Source organism: Dermacentor andersoni, chromosome 11 (assembly GCF_023375885.2).
Source record: "Dermacentor andersoni chromosome 11, qqDerAnde1_hic_scaffold, whole genome shotgun sequence".
In the NCBI taxonomy this organism is placed as follows: domain Eukaryota; kingdom Metazoa; phylum Arthropoda; class Arachnida; order Ixodida; family Ixodidae; genus Dermacentor; species Dermacentor andersoni.
The window spans coordinates 93,927,644-93,949,215 of record NC_092824.1 but is presented as its reverse complement, the minus strand read 5'-3'; the positions used below and the strand labels follow the sequence as shown (position 1 = coordinate 93,949,215).

Sequence of the window (21,572 nt, the reverse complement as noted above, 5' to 3'; positions counted from 1 at the left end):
TAAAATATTCGCTTAAAAATTTGTCGTACTCCAGGAGTTGAACTCAGGACTACTGCTTGAATGGAGAAGAGACTGTCTAACATTAGCAATGACTGTTGCCACCAGCGAACGTTGTTGTCATATTGCAGGTCTCGTGGTCCTGGTGAGAAACTGCAATTTCAACACCAATGCATGCAACTTTCAAATAATAATAATAATAATAATAATAATAATAATAATAATAATAATAATAATAATAATAATAATAATAATAAAAGAGCCACCAATCTCTGCCTGTACACATTCAAGGAGGAGCCAATAATCTGCATTTTATCTGGTATCCTGCAGTGAAACAAAGGGTTAATGATGGAGATTAAAGCCAGAAAAGCTAGGTTTACAGTGAGGAAAAGTCACAAAGGAAGGGAGAGGACAGAAAAACAAACGAAAAATCAAACAAACAGAGCACTTACCTAGCGTAGAGAGCTGCTTCATGTGTCGACAAAGCTGAGGCGGAGACACGAGATCAAGTCTGTGATAGTAAAACTCGCCCAGTGCGTCGCCCGCTGTGGTGCCCCTCAGCACTGGCTGCTGTCGGCTTGGCTTCAGGCTCACAATGGCAACAATGTAGGGTGTACCAGCCACCTGCACAACAGGCGAAAGAAGGCGCGGCACGTCAGAGCCTGCGTGTGCCTGTTGCACATACCCAATGATGTCATGAGAGAATACATAAAACTCAGGAGGATCTGCAAAACTTGGCGTTTACTCTTTTCCAGAGAACTTGAGTCAATGCGCAGCAATTCAATTCAAATAGAATAGAAACCTGGGAGAGTTCATGGACATTTGTGTGCGGCAGTGCTACTCATATGAAACTGGCAATTTGAGATATTGTTTAATCCAACCAAATCTGAAAATGTTTGTTGCCTAGCAATGCTTCTGAAGCCACTTGGTTAAATCAAACTCCCCTGGCTTCAGGAATCATCGAAATGAGGCTAAGAATGACTGATTACAAAATGTTGATAACGCAGAAACAATCAATGCCAACACTTTACCACGGAGGCCTCGACTAAACGGAGACAGTCCAACTGACATGGCTGTCTCTACAAACGAAGACTTCAAAAAGAAGAACAAGAAAAAAAGAAAATGGTGCTGGAGAGACAGACTCACCCTAGTCCAGCGGTAGACAACTTCAGACAACTGTTCTTCAGCTGGCTCGGCTTCAACCAGGTTTGTCGCACGATCGGGGGACTCCACCACTGATGCAAGTGTGAGCTTGTTCTCACCGCTAGAACCACTGTAATACAAAAAACAGAAGCACTCCTCAGTTGTGTTCGCACTGTAGGTGACAGTGGTTTCACATAAAAAGTGCTGGACAGAAATGAGCAACACAGCATTAAAAACTTCACATTTTAGGCCACCAATTTTAGGCCACCACGTACAAGGAACTTTCAAACCACAGTCACTAAAAGCAGTGAGAAAAAAAAAAAATTCTGCAGAGAACTTGTTTTATAAAAGTCAAACATCATAGGCTTTACAGAAGCATGCAATTTAAAACTCTAGCCTTGTTTTATTTTTCATAATGAAGCACATCACTCCCGTTACTAAAATCCTCAGCGCCTAGCAGCACCAACATGTTTTTGGGCAGTGACATTTTTCTCCCAAGTTAACAGAGAAATTAAACGAAACTCCTACATGCTTCTTTTCTATACTATACTAGTACACAGAAAAATTTATGTATTTTCATGCGAGTGCCTGTGTGCTATTTCCTTCGTTTCAGAAAGCACTCCTGTCGTAGTCGGCCGACACCACGTGCGTGCTTGCAATCACGGTGCAGGGTCTCCGATTTGAAAGGCTAAAAAGCTTGCAAATGCGCAACAATCTAAGCACCACAAATGACCAGCAACTCACTTCAGAAGGTCCTGTCGAACGGCATGAAACCCAGGCCTGTTCTCCAGGTGGAGGATGTCCGTGTGCATTGGCTGCTCCGACACTGACGACGGCTTGGACAACGCTGGGTGCACAATGGCCACACCTGAGGCAGGAGAAAAATCAGAGATGGCACAAGGTGACCAAAGTGCAACCACATTAAAAATACATGCACTGGCAAATAGTTGAAAAAAAAAAGAAAAGAGAGAGGAGGTTTCCTCCCAAACATGTTAGCTTTGGCACACTAAGAATGACAGCAAGCCGAGTGAGTAGAAAAGGCCTCGTGCCTTTAAAAAAAGAAGGCAGGCATAAAAAACGCAGACACAAGGCGAACTAAGCGGAACATGTTTCGTTTTTGTTCCTCTTAAAAGCCCCCATTTTCTGTGCCTGTCTTTTCAAACCGCAAAATTTTGCCACACCACACAGCCTATCATTGGCAGGCTTATCATATTTGCTAACAACGCAAGCTTTCCTCAACTGACCATAATGCAAGTGTAAGTTACATTCTAAGATGGGGGAAAAAAAAGAAAAAAAAAACTATGAGAAAACAGAACCAACTGAGAGCTAACCCTACGTTGCTGAACACATTTGCTCTGTGCATCGCAATGTGTGCAACCAAAAACAATGTAAGGACTAAACTAGCAGGAATATTTGTGTGACCTTGACATAAGGTAAAAGATAGGAAAGGACCATAGCAATACCATGAGCACTTTATTCATTAAAAGAAAAGAGAAAATATTAGAGAGCACACGATGGTCCGCCATCGTAAGCTATGCCTTATAATTTATTTGGCAATGTCATCACGGTCCACTCCGAGACTGCCTCCCTGCCTGGCTTCTTGCAATGACCTCCAATCACCTCTTGTACATATCTTACCCACAGTTGCCACAAACAACACATTATATTATTTAAGTTTCCTGAAATTTAAAGAAGTCCCTTCGCTCACCTGATTTTTCTGCAAGGAAGCTATAGACATCCTGAGACTTTGAGAAGTAGACAATGTCTTCAGCCATGTCCGACACCGAGATATCCACGCCAGCGACGCCCAAGAGAACACCGTGGTGAACCACTGCTTTGCTGATGCTTATCACCAGGTCTGAAAAGATAACCAGAGTCAAGCAGGCAATAAGATAGAGGCAACTGCAGGACAGCATTAATTTGCACTAAATGGCTGTGGAGTGAAATCCAATAACAGCAATGAGGGAAACTGGTTTGCATTGAGCTATAGGCACAGGAAATTTTACCATAACCAGAGATGCTTCAGCAAACAGGGATACTCAAGAAATGAACAAACCGCTCAGTAGGGAGTTGGTATAATGACTGTTATGATTCATGCTAGCACAAACCGACTGCACAATTGTGAAGTGCCAGTGCATTATCAGGCGAAGAGACGGGCAAAATTGTAACAATGATTGGCAACGGGAGTTAAAGCTATATACCCTTGAAAACACTGTCATGCAACAGAATGTAACAGTTGCAAATGCTCGGACCTAACTTGGAAGCTAACAAGGTTTTATATCAATTTGAAATTTAAACAATGCCATAACACTTGTAAATGCAAGCATGCAAACACAGAATTCTAGGGTGCTGAACATTACACCTGATCACATTCACAGTGCCCACATGAAAACTGGACGTAAGGAAAAATCAATTCTATCCAGTGCATACTTATGGAAGGAGAGGGGTAAAACAACTCGATTCTCTAGTAGTATTTCTATGAGGACCTTTACCTCGTCCCTTGCTAACTTGCACACTGTTTCGAGTGCAATAAGCACATGTTATGTTAACTTGGGCTGGCTGGCACCACAATTTTACAACCCCCCCCCCCCTCCTCTCTCTCTCTCTCACACACACACACACACACACACACACACACACACACACACATAAAACAGAGGAACAACACAGGAGTTCTGACTTACCTTTGCTAATGTTATCGAACCAGGGCAAAGAGAAGTGAACCGACGTAGGATGCCGGTGAAAGCTCAAGGCAGAGTAGAACTGGCCCATTGTGAAGCTGAGGTTCTCAGTGGAGTTGATGGCCACCATGGCTCCCTAAGAACAGAACCATGGAAGAGTTTAACTGATGGCCTCATCTGGGAAGAAGCAGCTTAGCTCCTCGATGTGAACATTGCACCAAAACAACCTTGAATATATTGAGATGGTATGCACAACATTGCTGCATGATAGATGCCATTTTGCGATGCAGGCTTCCCAAAGCCATGTCGCACTAGAGAGCACTACATATAGAATATTTACACCAGTCACCACACAGGCAGTCTCAGGAGTTGGTGACTGGTGTCATCATTAACCTTATAACAGGTTGCAAGTTTCTGCTGCTTTCTTTCTGACGTTTGCAATCTATATAAGTCATCAGCTCATGTCACACAACACACAATTTGTATATAAGTGGTGGAGGTTAATCAGCACAAATAGACTGCAATGATTTAAGCAATGACAGAATTTAACAGTTGTTGAAAGTAGTTGCATTTGTTTGTGTGGTTATTCCATAAACAAGAGCAGTGAATTACTTCAACAACCAATTCTGAGGTACAAGCTGTGTAGATTACTTGTGTGGCTGTGAATACAGAAGAGTTGTAAGGCTACACAATCCTTGACTAACACATTTCAAGTTTAGATAAAACCAGTGCTTAAAACAATGATATGTTGGGCATTAAACGTGCACAGATGAAGTGCGAATGTCAAATACTTACAGGCTATGCTAGGCAGAGCTGTAGAAGTGTATCAAACACACAAAAAGTACAGCACAAGTCCCAAAAATTCGCAGTGCTGACTGCAGCAGCAAAATCTTATGCCTACAGCGAGACACTCACCCTTAGCTCTGGTGACGGAACGCCAGGCACGTTGTACTTGACAAAATTGAGTTCAGCAATGTCCTTGAGAAATGATGTCTCGTACATGATGGGCTTGCCATCTATGAGAAAGGCAAGAAAAGATAGAATCAGACCAGCTGATTAACAATTCCCCAAGTCGTGTACATTTATGTGCACAGAGGGCAGATTATTTTTGTCTTTTAAAGCAGATTTTAAGTACTATCTCGCAATGCGTCATCATGAGCGCATCCTACCAAGCAGCTGTAAAACACAAATTTTATTAAACAACTTTTTAACAAGATTTCTACTGTTGCCTTTCTGTATAATATTCACTGACTAAATATCATTTTAACAGCACATAGTCATTTTTTATCATTCACAATTTTAATCCATAATTATCATTGTCTCTTTTGGACTCCTGCAAACTAAAGCAAATTGCAGACAAGGGTACAAAGGCTCTGTCGAAACAAGTCATGGTTTGAGAACAAAAGTACTCTGTACTCAGTTTTTTCAGTTAATACACAGCCAACTTTATTATGGCTTTAGCTTTGTCATCACAGGGTTCAGGACAGGTTAGTTGTACATATGCTACTCATGTGAAAGCACATTTAGCTACGCAAAAAGTTGCAGGCAAGATCCACAGAAAATATTACACTCACCGTCAATGACTGCATAGGTGTTGATGACAACACGATGGCCGCTGCTTCTGTGTCCACTTGCAATCGTCTCCAAGACCGGCCGAGCATCCGCAATCGACGACAGCAGGCCCCGGCTAACGTAGACAATCAGCGCCTCGGCTGCATAGTGAGCAGGAGTAAATTAACATTAAATTATGGGGTTTTACGTGCCAAAACCACTTTCTGAATATGAGGCACACCGTAGAGGAGGACTCCGGAAATTTCGACCACCTGGGGTTCTTTAACGTGCACCTAAATCTAAGCGCACGGGTGTTTTCGCATTTCGCCCCCATCGAAATGCGGCCGCCGTGGCCAGCATTCGATCCCGCGATCTTGTGCTCAGCAGCCCAACATCATAGCCACTGAGCAACCAAGGCGGGTAGCAGGAATAAATCTGAGTAAATGTGTCGCAAGATGGGAAATTTCCAAAAGAGGCAAGAAATATAGCAAATCTATTTTAACTACCATGACTAATACAGCCAAACCTTGTAGCGTAGGATAGTGTAGCCAAGTAGGCTAGAGTAAAAAAACATGTACAGCAACACCGTGCTTGTTTGGGCACGTCTGAAGCAAGGGAAGCCCACTGCTGTGCTTTCATAGAGTGCTGTTTTGAGAAACTGGCAGTTTACTACGAATAAAGTAACACAGAAATAAGAATGAGTTTATAGCAGTGGATGAAGATAATTAGATGCTACTAAAGGGGGAAAGAATGTCTGTTAGATGTTGCACCGACCAGTGTGGCGATTCTATCGCACCGCGCAAGACCATAAATGAAGACCTATTAAAGTCTACTAGTATGCAAACCATATGATGTATAGTATAAGAGATGAAACTAATTGCTAGAAAATACAATGAAACCTCATTAAACCGTAGTTGGCCAGAGCTTGGAAAAGGTATGCACTAAACAATAGTACTGCTTAACTGAAATAGCGTGATATTGCCCACTTACCTGTCAAAAATGGAACTACGAGACAGTGCCATGAAAGGGCAGAGAACATGCAGTATTTATTCACTTTGCGCGACAAGAGTATGTTATTTTTGTTTGATGCCGTGGCAGGCTAGCAGCTACGGCGGCGGGCTCAAACTCACTCAAGCTATGAGCCAGCCTTTCTGCCAGCCCCCTCTTCTCGGTAAACACACGCATGAGGCTGATGTAACGCGCAGCGGTAACACGCAGCATTTGCCACTGTCGGGCCTAAATCGGCCGTGCTGTCGCTTTCTGTGTCATCCTCATCACTATTGTTCGGCGATACTTCGGCAATAACAGATGAAACAATGGCGAAAAGCCAAACCTCGAAAAGTTGAACCTCGTAGCCGATGTATTTTTGCTGTTGCAGCAGCATTGCCGACCAACTTCTCCTTCGCATTCCAAATGTCACATACCGTAGTCAACGATAGATCCCTCTCGCATCTTCTTTCGCACCAACTTATTTGTGCTACGTTCGACCGCACAAACGATGCCCAATTTTTCTTCTATGCTGAGTAACCGGTTTTTGTCCTAGCTTACATGACACCACAACACAGGCCACAATGCTCCGACTCTGGCACGGTGCTGAAATGTTGTTGATATTGATGTGGCAGCACCCTTCCAAGCGCCCTCTGTGCTTGCACTTGGAGGCCGTTCTGATCTCTGAGGCTCGGTTGTTCTGCCGGGCCGACGTACCACCATATTTTTGCGACGAAAAGTGGAAACACTATGTGTTAATTGATACATCGCAATACGCTGGTACGGTTTATCCGGATACAAAACGCATTATGTTCAATGGCCACTGAGTCAGGGATTTGACTTTACTACGTTTCAAATGAAACTACTGTTTCAGCGGGTACGGTTTAACGAGGTTTTCCTGTAGCAAAAATGAGAAGGTGTACTAACCTTGCTTTGAAATGTTCTTGGAGGGCCGAAGGCTTTTCTGGATCATTTCGAATGCCTTGCTGAACCCGACTCGGTGGTTGGTAGAATCTGAAAGCAAGAAATCGCAGAAGGAACTTGAGTTTTCAACAAAAGTAATTTCAAATAAGGAAGGTAGCAGCAATAATGGAGCTACAGAGAACTGTGACAAAATATATCTTGGGGAAAGTGCACCTTTAGTTGTTAAAAGCAATGCCACATTGGTTGATGTACAATATGCGCACATGTAAAAATGCTGTTATGCCAATAATTAAGAACCTTAATGGCACTGATAGCAGCTGATAGCAACTGGCAGCTGATAGCATACCAACTTCTGCAAAAGTTGGCTGGAGTTTTTTAGCATAATCCTGTGTCTTCAACAACTTCCAAAACAGCCACCAATCTCGCCAACAGGTCAAGAAATTATTTTGACTGTATTCCACGAATGCTTCCTACATCCATTACAGTTTAAACATACGGCAAACAAGGGCAGCAAGAAAAAAAAATGGGAAGAACTGATGTGAAATTCAGCATAATGATCAAGAACACATGAACCATGCAAGAGGGTAGGTTTCATGTCTTTCAAGGAGGAGGCGGAACACCTACTAGGAGCTTTCTGGAGAGAATCGATGAAGCGGCCAAAGTGGTACTTGGTCTCGTAGGTGGCAAAGGCCATCTCCTTGGACAGGCACTTGTCGCTCTGAGGAAACTTTGGCTCTCCCGACAGACCAATCAGACCAACCTGGAAAATAAAGTGAACAGGGCCAAACAGACATATCCTAATGAGTAAGGTCAACTATAGTGATCTATCTGCCTGCTTGAAAAAGCAGGTGAACCACAACAGCATTACAATTTCAGTCATCAGCCATTCAACCAGAAACTTGAGGGTGCCCTACAAGTTACGCGACAGTGATCTAAATATAAATTCAATGGCACTAACATGTTGACATGCACGAATTGCTCCGCGCAGTGAAGCTGATAGGAAAGGAAATACAGCTGATAAATGCTAAAATTTTCAACACAAACTATAATATTTTTTTATTAATTGATAGCAGAATCACTGCTTGCTTTGTCCGTGGCATGGTCACTATCACAAAATTAGCATGAGTTCTACTGCATTTTCCAAACAGGCAGGGCACAGAAACTAATGGTAATTTCACTAAAAATCAATGCACCAAATTCTGGTGCGCATATAGAAACTGCAGCAATTTGCGAGAGAATCCCACTTGCACTTTTATTTCACATACTGCCACAACACAGCCTTATGTGGAAATGTGTACTCCTGAAGATTTTTGAGCTCTTCAAGTTATGGTGTACTCTTTAAAGGGGCACCAAAGCCAAACATAAAGAGTACCTAAAGTAGATTAGTAGATTAACGTGTTGAAATGCCCGATGTGCCACTTTTACAAGTTAGACGGAGTTTGCAAGCTAGGAAATGAGAGAATCTAACCAACTAATCTGAAATTACAGAAGATGTGACTATGTCTCACTAATCAGTAGTCCTACCCCTCATAATTTGCATTTGAGACAATTTGGATTGAAAATGCAGCTTGGATTAATTCTGTTGAGTTTTGCTCCAGAAGAATTAATTAGACTACGAAAGTATGCCACAGGTCCTGAGTTCTACAGAACTGCACAAATGTGGTGTTTCCTTTGTACAACCCTCTGACTTGTGCAATGGTACCACCTGACAGAGCATTACTTTTGGTATCGTAGGTGACATGCAGGATTTCAATGTTGTGCTCATGATGTGTGGATGACTTATCTCTACCTGTCTTCTCACACAATTTGCTGCCTTCAATTGCAGCTGTCTCAGTTATCCCTTGGTGGCGTCAAAAAAAAATGCCAAGAGACTTTGAGAACCACATTCTATCCTTCTAGGTAGTCTCCACAGTTGTTACTGGTGCCCGTTCAATACTCCTTATATATATATATATATATATATATAAAAGTATGAAAGGTGCACTTGCACACAGCTTAGAACACATCCCCAAACATAAATCCATGGTGTAAAATTAAGAAACGTTTGATGCTTTCCAGTCATTTTATGCGCATGACAGCCCACTGACAAGCGAAGCAAGTGAAAAACGGAAAGGCTGTGGGGGCTCACCCTGTCGTGGTGGGACAACGTTGACAGGACGTACTTGGCAACCGCCTTGGCTGTGACGAGCTGCTTGGGGCTCAGAGAGTTCCCGTGGTCGATCACAATGACCACGTGCTTTGTGTGTGGCTGCACCGTGGCCAGGTAGATGTCCCTAATACATCAGGAATGATAGCATGCGACTGAGTTACTAACAGAGTCAGTATTACGCAATAACCCGATGCACTTTAGTCCCGGCATTGTATATCAGTGCGTGCAGTGGTGAAATCAGGACTTTGTGGACATCTTATTTCCAAAAATATGATAATGCAAGTATTTTACAATTTTGAAGCATACCATTAAACCTCAATATAATGAACACAGATATAACAAATTATTAAATATAATGATGCAGATCTAAAATTTACACTTTTTGTTGATTAGCATGCATGCTTCTAATGAATCATTAAGATATGACAAAGGCATATTCGTGTTGAATGTAACTCAGTCATAACAAGGTTTGATTGTATTTTAATAGAGTGGTTGCTCAAATGATAAAAGTAAACAGTAGTTAGCTCGTTGGGAGAGTTTCACGAAATGAAGGCATGCTCCAGTGTAAATCTGTGACATTGCAAAAAGCATGGAAAAAAAAAAAAGCATTCTTCACTAGCTGAATCACTTGGCAGTAACAGGAATGCAAAGTTGTGTGATAAAAAGCTGGAAATGTGCTGGTACTAGAGTTGTGCAAGATGGCACATTCGCGATGACACAGTGTGATCTTCGCATGCAACAAAATAGAAGGCCTGAAGGTAACTGCATGCACAACGCCGAACAATTACAGCCTTGTATTCATCCCCCATCCCACTTCACAGTACTCTCAAAGTCTAATGCACAACCATGAAACACTTCTGTCTACCTTTGCATGCATATCTGTCCTTTATAATCCCTTGCGGGCACATCTCATCAGGATGCACACAAGTTTGCCACAGAACGAGATGCTCGGCAGAGAAGATTATTAGATAAAAAAATTGTGCCATGTCAATCTAATGAGGTTGCATTGAATGGATGATATGGAAGACTGCAATTAGAAAGAAGTGGCCCTCCCAAGGAGATGTTCCTGCATGCCTTTGAATAAATCACCACTCTGACACAATGAATTTTACATCCAAACCTTATCCATGACAACCTTGCCTCTTGCGTTCCTGCGGTATTGACTCTCCACATCTGCACTCATGGTGACCAACTAACACATAAACACACACATAAAACACCCAAAACCAGCCCCCTCAAACCTGCCCATCCACACATGAACTTACTACCAACGTTGGCTCACCTGTGCCGAAGGTCGTCGACATGCCTGCACGACCACTTCCTGACGGTGCTGTAGGCAGGGTACTCTGTGTGGATGCCAGCAGCAGACACAAAGTACTGCCACTTAATTGATGGGTGCGACTCCAAGTTCTTGCGGAACACTGCAGGGTAAAGGGCGAGTACAGCAAAAAGGATAAAGTGATGAACAAGCATTGACGTACTCACTACTCTACACCCATTTGATGATTAATTCTGCATTTTGTGGTGCAACTATGGTTAAAGAGCACCAGGCCACAGTTAATGAGTTCACAGTGTAGTAATGAATTACGAGAGTTGGTTGTGACATGGCTGTAAAGAGGCCTCAAAAACAGTCATTGTAATGTCCGTAAAATGTACATGTAATAAATTCAGAGTGTCTTGATACACTCTGAAAAGATGATAATATGTCCTTGGTAAAAATTTCCAAAAAGCATTACTGCATTCCCAGAGCCCTTGAAACACAAGGGCCTGGAAGCATGTGCGATACAAAGCAATACTATCGCAGCAGCAGCCTCTAGCAAGAAAGTGAAAGTGCGAGAGAGCGCAGATCTGGAAAATATATTGCGAAATGTCCGCTTATTTTGTCGCCCTACAGGGATTAAACTTAGAATCAAACTCTCCACTTATTAAAATACTGAAGTAAATAAATACTAACCCCCACCCCCCATGGGGCCGCCTAGAACATACTTCATATAGCTCAACTACGTGGCTTTAGGAACCCGAAAAAACAGCTACAATTGTTTATCACTGAAAATCAATAAACACAAGGGGGACCAGTATGATAGAAGACACCTGACCTACATTCAAGGCATATAACAAGGCATATGTCTTAGCTTTAACTTCTGCAGCAATCACTGCTGGAATAGTGATTATCTGCTCAGTTTCATATTGGGTCACCACGTATACAGGGTGTCCATAACTTGAGCCAAGAATTTACACATGAAAGGTGCGTCGGAAGTGAATTGAACCGAACACATCCTATTCGCCATAGCCTATAGTAACTCAGACAGTTTGTTGTTTTCCCTATACCTCACTGAATGATTAAGTTTAATTACCCAACTCTTTAAAAATTGGCTGAGGACCCCAAGTATGATATGCAGATTTGTAGAGCGCCTTCAGAAACCACCGATCGAGTTGTTTCCTTTACGATACGTCTCACATAGTCCTTCTTTCCCGGTTGCAAAGAAAGCGAGCGAAATATGAAAAAAGCCACGTGACAGAGCGCTTGCGCAGTGGTATCGTGCTGCTCTCAAGTGTGCGTTCCGTGAACAAGGTCGGCTCCCATTGGATGAGGTGAAAACGCATGCTCCTTGCAGAGCACTGCCGATGAGATAAAGAATGCCCTGCCGCTCCCTCATCGCCAGTCACGATGCAGCCGACCTTGTTCACCGAATGCACGCTTGAGAGCAGCACAATACCACTGCATAAACGCTCCGTCACATTTTCATTTATTTTTTTTTTATATTTCGCGGGCTTTCTTTGCAACCCGGAAAAAAGGACTACATGAGATGTATCTTAAAGGAAACAACTCGATTGGTGGTTTCTATAGGTGCTCTACGAATCTGTGTATCATACTTGGGGTGTTCAGCCAATAACTAAAAAGTTGGGTAATTAAACTTAATTAATTAGTGAGTCACGAGGAAACCAAAAAATTGTCTGAGTTACTATAGGCTATTGTGAATAGTATGCGTTCAGTTCAATTTGCTTCCGATGTGCTTTTCATTTTTAAATTCTTGGCTCAAGTTATATCATTTTGAAAAATGGTTTCCCACTCAAAGACCAAAACACCACTTTAACTTCAGGCTAGAAATAAATGAGCACTGACCATCAGTGAGATTGGGCCCAGGACTGAAAACACCCTTGGGCAGGGACAGGGGTGCTGTGTCACAAGTCGTCGAGTTTGTGATTTCTGTGCCAAAGTGGTTGTCCATCCTGTGGGGAGAAAGGAGAGAAAAGCAACAGTGAATACGTAATTCTCACTGCATGTGATTCCTAAAGATTGCAACCTAAAAGGGGAGGTAAGAAACATTCACAGTAATGATGTGCTGTTGTCTATTCGTCTTCATCAGCTGAAACAATTGAGGGAAATAAACATGAAAGGGGAGGCAAGAAAAATTCAGGGCCATATCTGTTGTTCTCTGTTTGCAGTAATTCTGTTTGCCATTAAGGACAGTGTGAAAAGGTAGCAACATGTTGGTACTGTGAATGCTTTGTGCCTTTCTTTCTGTGTCACGATCTATTCAAAATATTTTCTGGAACGATAACTTTTGCAAGCACAGAGGTGTTACCCAGTGTACCCAGTTGATTTGACATAAGTAGTTCAAGTACAGGGCAAGAACTACAGAGTACTGAGCCATTTGTGTGGGGTATTTACAGCTGGTTTACGAGAAGTGCAGAGCAATCAAAGACAACTTGCAGAGGGACTCACATCAACACACTCGGATCCATCAAGCAGCATGGGTTCACCGCTGGAAATGCGTACCGCTGTCGAAACCTGTAGACCTCCTCCACAACGTCTGCACTGCGGTTCAGAAGCGCCACATACGACAGCAGCTTCTTCTGCAGCTTGTCAGCGATCTGGAAAAATAAAACACAAACAAAACAAACTCCTGAGATGAAAGTTTTCTGTGTTTATGAGAATTTTCATGCTTGTGTACAAGAAAAATGCAATGGAAGGAGTGGGAAACTATCACGTACAGAATAACCATACTATCAAAGGAGTGATGGATGTGGCCAAGGCTGCAAGACAATCTGATATGATTTCTGCAATGTACCAGAAATGTCACCCAGCTAGTACAAGCTAAAACAGTTCACCAGCGACAGATTGGCAAAAGAATGTCTGCCTTTAGCAATGGCTGATTCTCGGAGAGCGCGCGCGCAACCACAAATTTCCTCGTTCTTGCCTCAAGGGGCCAGTGTCATCACGTGCCAACTTATTTCACGTTAATATTATAGTCAGGAACAACGAACAACAATGTCAGTGTGAAATATGTTTCAACGTGCACTTGAGCACCATAAAGTGAAATGTGCAACTTGAATTTTAATGCTTTAATATGCCACAGCAGGTAAGCATTATTTCTCAACCACATTATCCAGTGGTATTAATAAACACAAGAAGAACTCTACATGATCAACGCGCAAACACACATAAAAAAAAAAAAGAAAATTGACATACAAGCAGGCGACTGGATATCAAAAGGGCTTAGGGAGCCACTGAAAGCCTACGCTGTTATGCTACGCTGTCAAAAATATGTGCATTTCTTCAGTAGCAAAGGCCTGCTTATTAGCAGGATAAACACTGTGACATCCGTAATGTCACATATCTCATGGAATTTTCGCAGAGGGATAGTTCAAGCACAGGAATGCCGAAAGGTCATTACAGTATCCACCTTCTTACTTATGCCTTGTCAATACATATTACATACTTCTTTGATTCATTCATTATTTAAATAATCCAATCAATCAATCAATCAATCAATCAATCAATCAATCAATCAATCAATCAATCAATCAATCAATCCCTCCTTGAATATTTAGGCCCATCTTATGCAGGAAAGAATAACAATACTTAATAGAGGCTTAAATATTCTTATATGTTAGGCAAATTTTATTTATAGACAATTAGCTAGTCTGTCGTACGGTGCCAAAATTGATGGCATGATAGCAAGCTGGTGCAGGAGCTTAATGTTCTCTTTCTAGCATAACATGCCTCCATTGACAAAAAAACTGAAACGTGAATACCACCAAGGACATACACTTTATTCATTTAGCTTAAACTACTCTTGCTACTTTGTGTCCTTTTAAAGAGGCAGTCTTGTGAACAAGCATAGGCGACTTCCTTGATCGTTATATGTCAAAACAATAACTGAAGTAGTAATCTGACACTTCAGATTAGTAACCAATAGGGCAGGGAAAAAAAAGTAGAGAAAGAAATAACAACTAAACGCACTCAGTTTCTTGGAAAGCTATGAGCAGTCAATGTGACATCCTTCCACTATTTTGCAATGTTTCTGTGAGCTTTTCTTTAAAAAAAAAATAAATAAAAAAAACACCACACTCAAATGCGAGTAACACAGAGCTGTGCACCACTTTCAAGGCTGAGCAGACAAACACATTGCCCTTTCGTCATTCCTCAGTTCCTTATCTTCCGCAGCCACTGTCAACTCAAGTGCAATGGAAGAAGCACATTATCTCAAGAACAAGAGACGTCAGCCATTCAGTACAGAAAGAAAGGAGCCTCTCAACGTCTTAAGACAATGCAAGGAGCACTTGAACAGATGGCACGGTACCTGTTGAAAGACAACAGCAGCATAAAAAGAAAAAAAAAAAAAGCCTTCTGAAAGGTGACAGAAAGTGGAGCGGAATATGATAGGAAAGATGTGCTTAGATAGAGATACCAACAAAAGGTGTCCCGTTCAAAACTTAAGACAACTCCAAAACACTTGAATGTAAGTGATGTCAAGTGCAGTACTGCTCTTGCAGGGAGACAAAAAAACTGGAGAGATAAGGTGGAGAAAAAGATGTTGAGAACACAAGACCAGGCAAGATAAGAATCCCAACAAAAGGCGCTCCTTTCAGGTGCCTTAAGACAATGCGAAAGCACTTCTTGAAGAAAAGCTGGGCACATGGCCTTATCTCTGCCTTGATATAAAGGCAGGAGCTCAGTGAGATAACAATGAGCTAGGCCACACAAAGGAAGGTGGAATGACACTCTAGGACGTTTCTGAAGACCTGGGCTTGTGCAACAGTTTAAGACAATGTGCCATGAAGACTTGCAAAGAATGTGAGCACCATGGGTTCTCAAAGTGCGAGAATAAGATGAGAAACAGGTGAAGCTATTACTCGTAAAAAGGAAATCTTTCTTGCTTCATTATATCATCAAGCACACGTAACATGAAAATAATTACTCCCTGACCGTAATGAGTTATGAGAGGGACCGCAAATTTGCTCCGAGATTTACAAGCACGGTGGCCTATTGAAGCGTATTTAAGTTTGTAGTACAGCGAGTCAAAAAGCTATGCGACAGCAGTTTGCAACAAACATAAGAGGAATGTTGTTTTAAATGTAACAAGTACAAATCACTGTAATAACTGAACTAAATGGTGTTTAGCGATTGCTTTTGGCTAGATAACTTTCCCTTTCAATCTCTCCCACACAAATGAACTGGTACTGGTCTGCACGATAGACCGCTTGCAAATGTTCACTTGGTCCATGTACACGCTACATGCGAGACGAGATGTGAATGGAGTTAGTTTTATACAGTGGAACCACAAATATAATTAATAATTCGGAATGACCAACGCCAGTATCGGCCTCTAACGAACATATTGTTATAACAATAATTGCATATAACAAATTTATTTTCATGTCAGATTGCAACTTGGTTATTAAGAGGCTCAACTGTCCTGTGCCTCTCGTATTTGGACTGTACAGCCAAATGTTACAGAAAGAGCTCGAAATGGAACCTTCAATGAACAAATGACAATGTATGCAGCTGACGCTAAAGCAAACTACAAGTGTCATGCTGTGACTTGAGAGCAATGATCAACACAACTCGCTGCACATTCTAGGACTGCTTGTGATATTTCCTAGAGCTGTCTGATCGGTTTAACTACCACATTTAGTAAATTACCCATACTTTAGCCAATGTGTCTTGGCAGTTGGTCTATATTACAAGATGCAGGTTGAGTAGACAGGTAAAAAATCAGTTTCAGAATTCAAGTATCTGATGCTGCCACTTGAAATATTGCAATGACAATGTTCATTGCTTGACGGCTGATGCCACCCTGAAGGTTGATTGAGAAAGAGCACCAGTGACAGCTGAGCAGCTGCGCTATAAGCATTATAATCGCATATTGCTCAGACAGGACACAAAATGGTCAGTAGGCATTACTTTCAAGGTATCCCTGAAATGTTTCTGAAAGCACTCCATTTAAGATGCCCAAGACACAAATGATGGTAGTGCACTGTGTAATGAAGAAAGTGACAACAGATGTTGATGTAGGTGGATCAAGGGCGACTGTCCAGCACAAATGAACGAGCTCTCGATGTACCAGGTGCCCATGTAAAAGATTTGGAGCCAGCAACAAGAGCGTTATAAACAAAGTTTTGTTGTTTAAATTTTGCAGGTCTTGGGTGTTATAGTACTGCCAAAGAAAAAAGCCAACATTCTCCTTTCTTCACCTCCAACACCATCGCCCCTACTGTTAAACTTGCATGCTCTGCGGCTTCTACTACCCAAGTGCTCCACAGCACCTCTGGATACACCGCAGTATGGCGACAGATGTCCACTTCCTTCCCGCAACATGCACACCGACAAGACGACAGAGCCAATGACAGCTTCGGCGTGAAGAAATAAATAACGCGACGGATACGGTCACTCCTTCGGCATCCCGCGCATGCATACAATCACAAACATGCGCGACGCGCGCAGTGCCTCGATGGACAAAAAAAAATATACCGCACTGCACCAAGCAGCTGCTGCTAGAAGAACCAAGAATGAAATTCGGCAGAGCGAAGTGGGGTGCCAAAACCGGCTCCCTTCGCCAAAACGCCGTCACGACGAGAATGCTGCTTCGAACCGTGCATACCCCATCCTCTCCCATCTCTCTCTCTCTACACCGCTTTTCGCGCGCGGTGGTCAGCGGGAGAACAACACATACAAGACAACGGCGGCACTGGCCACGCCGAAATAAGAAGGCGCGATGATGATCGTGCGCGGCAAAAAAGAAAGAGGAGCAAGACAGACGAAGATGACGAAGGGCAGGGGAAAGTGGGGGGGAGGCACTAGTAACACGCGATGTCCCGCTGCGAGCCGACAGGCTTTCGGAGTGGAAGGAAGCCTCCGTGCCGCAGAGGAAGGGGAGAGGATGAAGAAGACAGGCTACAACAACAACGATCCGGTGTGAGCCGTAACGAATTACGCGCCGCCAGGGGTCACCGGAGGCGCCAAGTCTGGGACGGACCCCACGAAGAAATAGCGAGCGAGGCACCACCTACCGGTTGCGAGGGGAACTAGAAATAGGCGGGTTGATGGGACGGGGGGGCCGAAGCAAGGCACTGCTTGCAGAAATGGAAGACGGAGGCTAGATGACCTCCCCCCCTCCTTCCCTCCTCACCCGTTCATCCGAAATTCGTGCGCTAATGCTAATGGTTCCGGAGCTGCTGCGGCCCATTCTTTTCGTGCCTAGAGCGCGCGCGCGCGGCGGGCTTCGCCCTGTCTTTTCGTGCGCGCGAGGTTCGTGTTTCGATTCCATTAGTGCCGCACGCACAGACGCACAGAGAGATAGCCGCGCTGTGGTGGTTGGACGACGGCCGGAGAGAGAACGTCGAAGTGACTGCGTCGGGACGACAGGTCGAAGATGGCTGGGGACTAGCGCGCTCGAATGATTCGAGCTCTCAATCTAAAGAAGCTTGAAATAAAAGAAAAGGGGGAAGAATTGGGGGAGGAAACGTCTCTTTTCACGGAGAAACAGAGCCGACGGCGGGAGCGACGTCGCCCTTTGTTCGTCCTGTCGCAGTCCGCCAGTATATACGTGTGAAGTCTGAAATCCCATTAGTATTACTTCCCGTCCCGCACTGTCGTGGCGGGCTGGGGAAAAAAGATAGGAAACGAAAGGAGCGGCGAAATCACGTTCTCCCGAGGGCGATAATCCAATTCGCCTCAGCGAGGGAAAAAATAAATAACATAGAAACGAAAGTAAGGGGAGCTGGAGGCTCATGCATCGATTCAATGGGTGGTAACAGTAGCTGGTGGGAAAGCTACAGTACAAGACCCGCCGGACACACACGGAATACGACGGCGAAACTGATTACGTGATCGCAATATGGGATAACGTGTTCCGAGGCAGACGAAGAAGGGGATAACGGCCGCAGGAGGCAGTCCGAAAAAGGAACGCGAGCTGTTTGTTCTCTCTTGTCAGCGCGCCGTTCCGTTTCGGACGCAGTCCTTTCCGAAGCGCTCGAGTATTCTGGGTACGACTTCGCTACGGCTCCTTATTTGCTTCAATTTTTTTTTTTCGTACTCCTCCCTGCATTCGTTGCGCTGTCTGCGAGATTGCCGTCCACGAAAACGTTCCGGCTGTCTACTGCAATGCAATCCCGCCAGCTTTTGGTCGGTGCGCCGCGCGAATACATACGACGTCCGCCAACGTTCTAAGAAGCCAAGTCCCGCGCGGTCACCGTATCGCATCGCAAATGCCGGCGGCCCAAAAAGCCGCCTCGCCGCCGCTGCCTGTCGTGGTGAAAAGAATGCCTCCCCTTTATAGAGATGGGAGAAGCAGATGACACCGCATCGGGCGCAACAAACTACTTTGCTGCAGAGTTCCGATGGCATGCGTCGTCACGACCGGGTACGCACAAACGTGCATACCGGACGAGCTGTGCGCGCATACAGCTCGTTCCGAACAAGACCGGCGAGAAGAACCCTAAGCCTCGCGGCAGTCTTATGCGCCACCAATGAAAGAAAAAGAAAAGCTAACGTAAAATAAAGATGGCGATTCGGCGACCGACAAAGAGCTCGTCCGCAGCAGAAAGGCGCACTTGAAAAGGACGACAACCGCTGAGGCGGCGGTGCGAGACGCATACGGAAAGAGATCCCGACAGTTAAAAAAAAAAGAAAACCCCGTTGTTCCGGAACAAACAAAAGCGTCAGCCCTTCTTCCGAAGAAGGCGCCTAGTACACGGGTATAACATATATATATATATTTCTCTGTACAGCGCTACCCTTGAATAGCCTGCTTCTAAGGCCACGGGCAAGGGACCAAAATGGAGGCGAAAGCAGACGACAGCGGCAGAGCCTCGGCCCAAAGTGAAGCACCAAGCGATGCCAAGCGCCGCCGCCGCCGCAGCAGCAGCAGACGACACCGACAAAGAAGGGCGGCCATATTCCGTCCGTTTTAGCACGCGAGCGGATATGCCCCGTGGGCAAACAGGAGAGATAAATAAAGATCGCCGGAGCATGCCGCCATAAAAACGCGCCGCCAACGCCGCCATTGTGGAAGAACAAAAAGAAGGAGCCGCGGGTATACGAGCAGTCGGTAAATGCGCGCTTCGCCGAGCACTACAGCCTTTACAGGCGGTAAAGGCGCAGCGGCTCGGCGAGCGTGAAGCCACGCGGGCGAAGAAAGAACTCGAGAAAGAAAGGTTCACTTTGAACGGATGTATATATAGCCGTAAAGAAGCAAGCGCTGTGAGCAGCGTATAAGGCAAAGTCTTTTCTAGATGTCGCAGCGCCTTTTGAGAGGCCCGTCGTACTACAAGCTCGTTTCCCGAGCAGTAAGCACAGGAGACAACAGCTTCATCGGGCAGTTGGCGGCCGTTCCGCGTACTTTCAGTAAGACAAAACGAAAGTTTACGACACGGGAAAGCAGCGAGAAAAGCTCTTTCCACACCAGACACCACTCGAGCGAACCTTTCTCCGCACGACAACGGGAGGCAGTCACAAAACGCCACGACAGTAACTACAGCGCAGATAGCGACGTGAAATCGTCGGGCGGCAACCGCCAGAAACGCATATCCGGTGGGTCGCCGCCACACTGTCAGCTCTGACTGGTTCACATGGCGGGCTAAACCCCTCCCAGATTCGCTCAAAATCCAAACATGGCGGAATATGGCAATACGGCAGGATTTGCGCGTTCAAATCAAAGCAGCCAGGTGTTAATGTGTCGTTTCCAAACCGCAATTTCGGAAAAGCTGATCAGCTTTCACGCCGTCAAATTCAGATACACGTTTCAGTTGGCGTGCTGAATCACTGAACAGTACTAGCGACATGAATAATTTATAATTTATTAAAGAGTAGTACATTTCCACGCTGATTTGTCGATGGTGGTCAGGATTATTGTCGGGCTAACCAGAGACTCCTCCTTCTCATGATCAGGGTACCCAGTGAGTAAATTGTGAGGAAATTCACAGAATAAAAATTGGTAGGGCCGCATACGGCAGACATTGTCAGATCCTGACTGGAAGCTTACCATTATCATTAAAAAGAAAGGTGTACAGTCAGTGAATTCTACCGGTGCTAACGTATGGGGCAGAAACTTGGAGACTGATAGAGAAGCTCTAAAACAAGTTAAAGAGCGCGCAAAGAGCGATGGAACGAAAAATGTTAGGCGTAACGTTAAGACAGGGAGATGGCGGTGTGGATCAGAGAGCAAACAGGGATAGCCGATAATCGAATTGACGTTAAGAGAAAGAAATGGAGCTGGGCAGGTCATGTAATGCGTAGGTCAGATAACCGGTAGACCATTAGGGTTACAGAATCGATACCAAGAGAAGGGAAGCGCTATCGAGCACAGCAGATGACTAGGTGGCGTGACGAAATTAAGAAATTTGCAGGCGCTAGTTGAAATCGGTTGGCGCAGAGATCGCAGGGAGAGGCCTTCGTCCTGCAGTGGACATAAAATAGGTTGATGATTATGATGATGAATGAAGAGAATCTAGTTGATGGTGTAGGTCGTGTCTCATCTTTTTTTTCCCGCAATATTCGCTCTCGAGTGCTGCAAAATGGGAAGTCAGGATAAAAACAAACAAAGCACGAAGAATAAATAATTCGGAAGAAAAACAAAGGCACAAATTAAACACGACAACGCCGCACACCGTCACGACAGGAAAAACACAAAAACGACAAGAAAAACGTGACAAAGACGTCCGCTGCACCGTGGCAGGGGCGTCCTCTGTGTGGTCGCCGCGTGCTTTGAACTGAGAAGTGGGGGGGGGGGGGGGGGGCGCTTCGAGGCAGACCGTAGCTAAGCCGTAGCCAGCCAACCGCGCCCGGCTTATCTTAATGGGGGGAGGGGGGGCGGGAGACTCCGCTTTTAAGACGCGCCGCCGCCGCCGCCGCC

The 21,572-nt window shown here is 44.4% G+C and overlaps 1 protein-coding gene across 1 annotated transcript in view; it reads right to left on the bottom strand.

The window, feature by feature from the left end:
* Nucleotides 1-21,572, bottom strand: part of LOC126539062 (VWFA and cache domain-containing protein 1) — a 70,533-nt gene that overhangs the window by 17,418 nt on the left and 31,543 nt on the right. The window contains exons 3-15 of the mRNA XM_050185774.3: nucleotides 13,160-13,308; nucleotides 12,557-12,663; nucleotides 10,715-10,853; nucleotides 9,412-9,556; nucleotides 7,908-8,043; nucleotides 7,287-7,373; nucleotides 5,396-5,533; nucleotides 4,737-4,837; nucleotides 3,825-3,957; nucleotides 2,849-2,998; nucleotides 1,885-2,008; nucleotides 1,144-1,270; nucleotides 450-621 (exon numbers count right to left, since the gene is read on the bottom strand). Coding sequence (XP_050041731.2) covers nucleotides 450-621; nucleotides 1,144-1,270; nucleotides 1,885-2,008; nucleotides 2,849-2,998; nucleotides 3,825-3,957; nucleotides 4,737-4,837; nucleotides 5,396-5,533; nucleotides 7,287-7,373; nucleotides 7,908-8,043; nucleotides 9,412-9,556; nucleotides 10,715-10,853; nucleotides 12,557-12,663; nucleotides 13,160-13,308 — 1,708 coding nt within the window. The remainder of the gene's footprint in view (nucleotides 1-449; nucleotides 622-1,143; nucleotides 1,271-1,884; nucleotides 2,009-2,848; nucleotides 2,999-3,824; nucleotides 3,958-4,736; nucleotides 4,838-5,395; nucleotides 5,534-7,286; nucleotides 7,374-7,907; nucleotides 8,044-9,411; nucleotides 9,557-10,714; nucleotides 10,854-12,556; nucleotides 12,664-13,159; nucleotides 13,309-21,572) is intronic.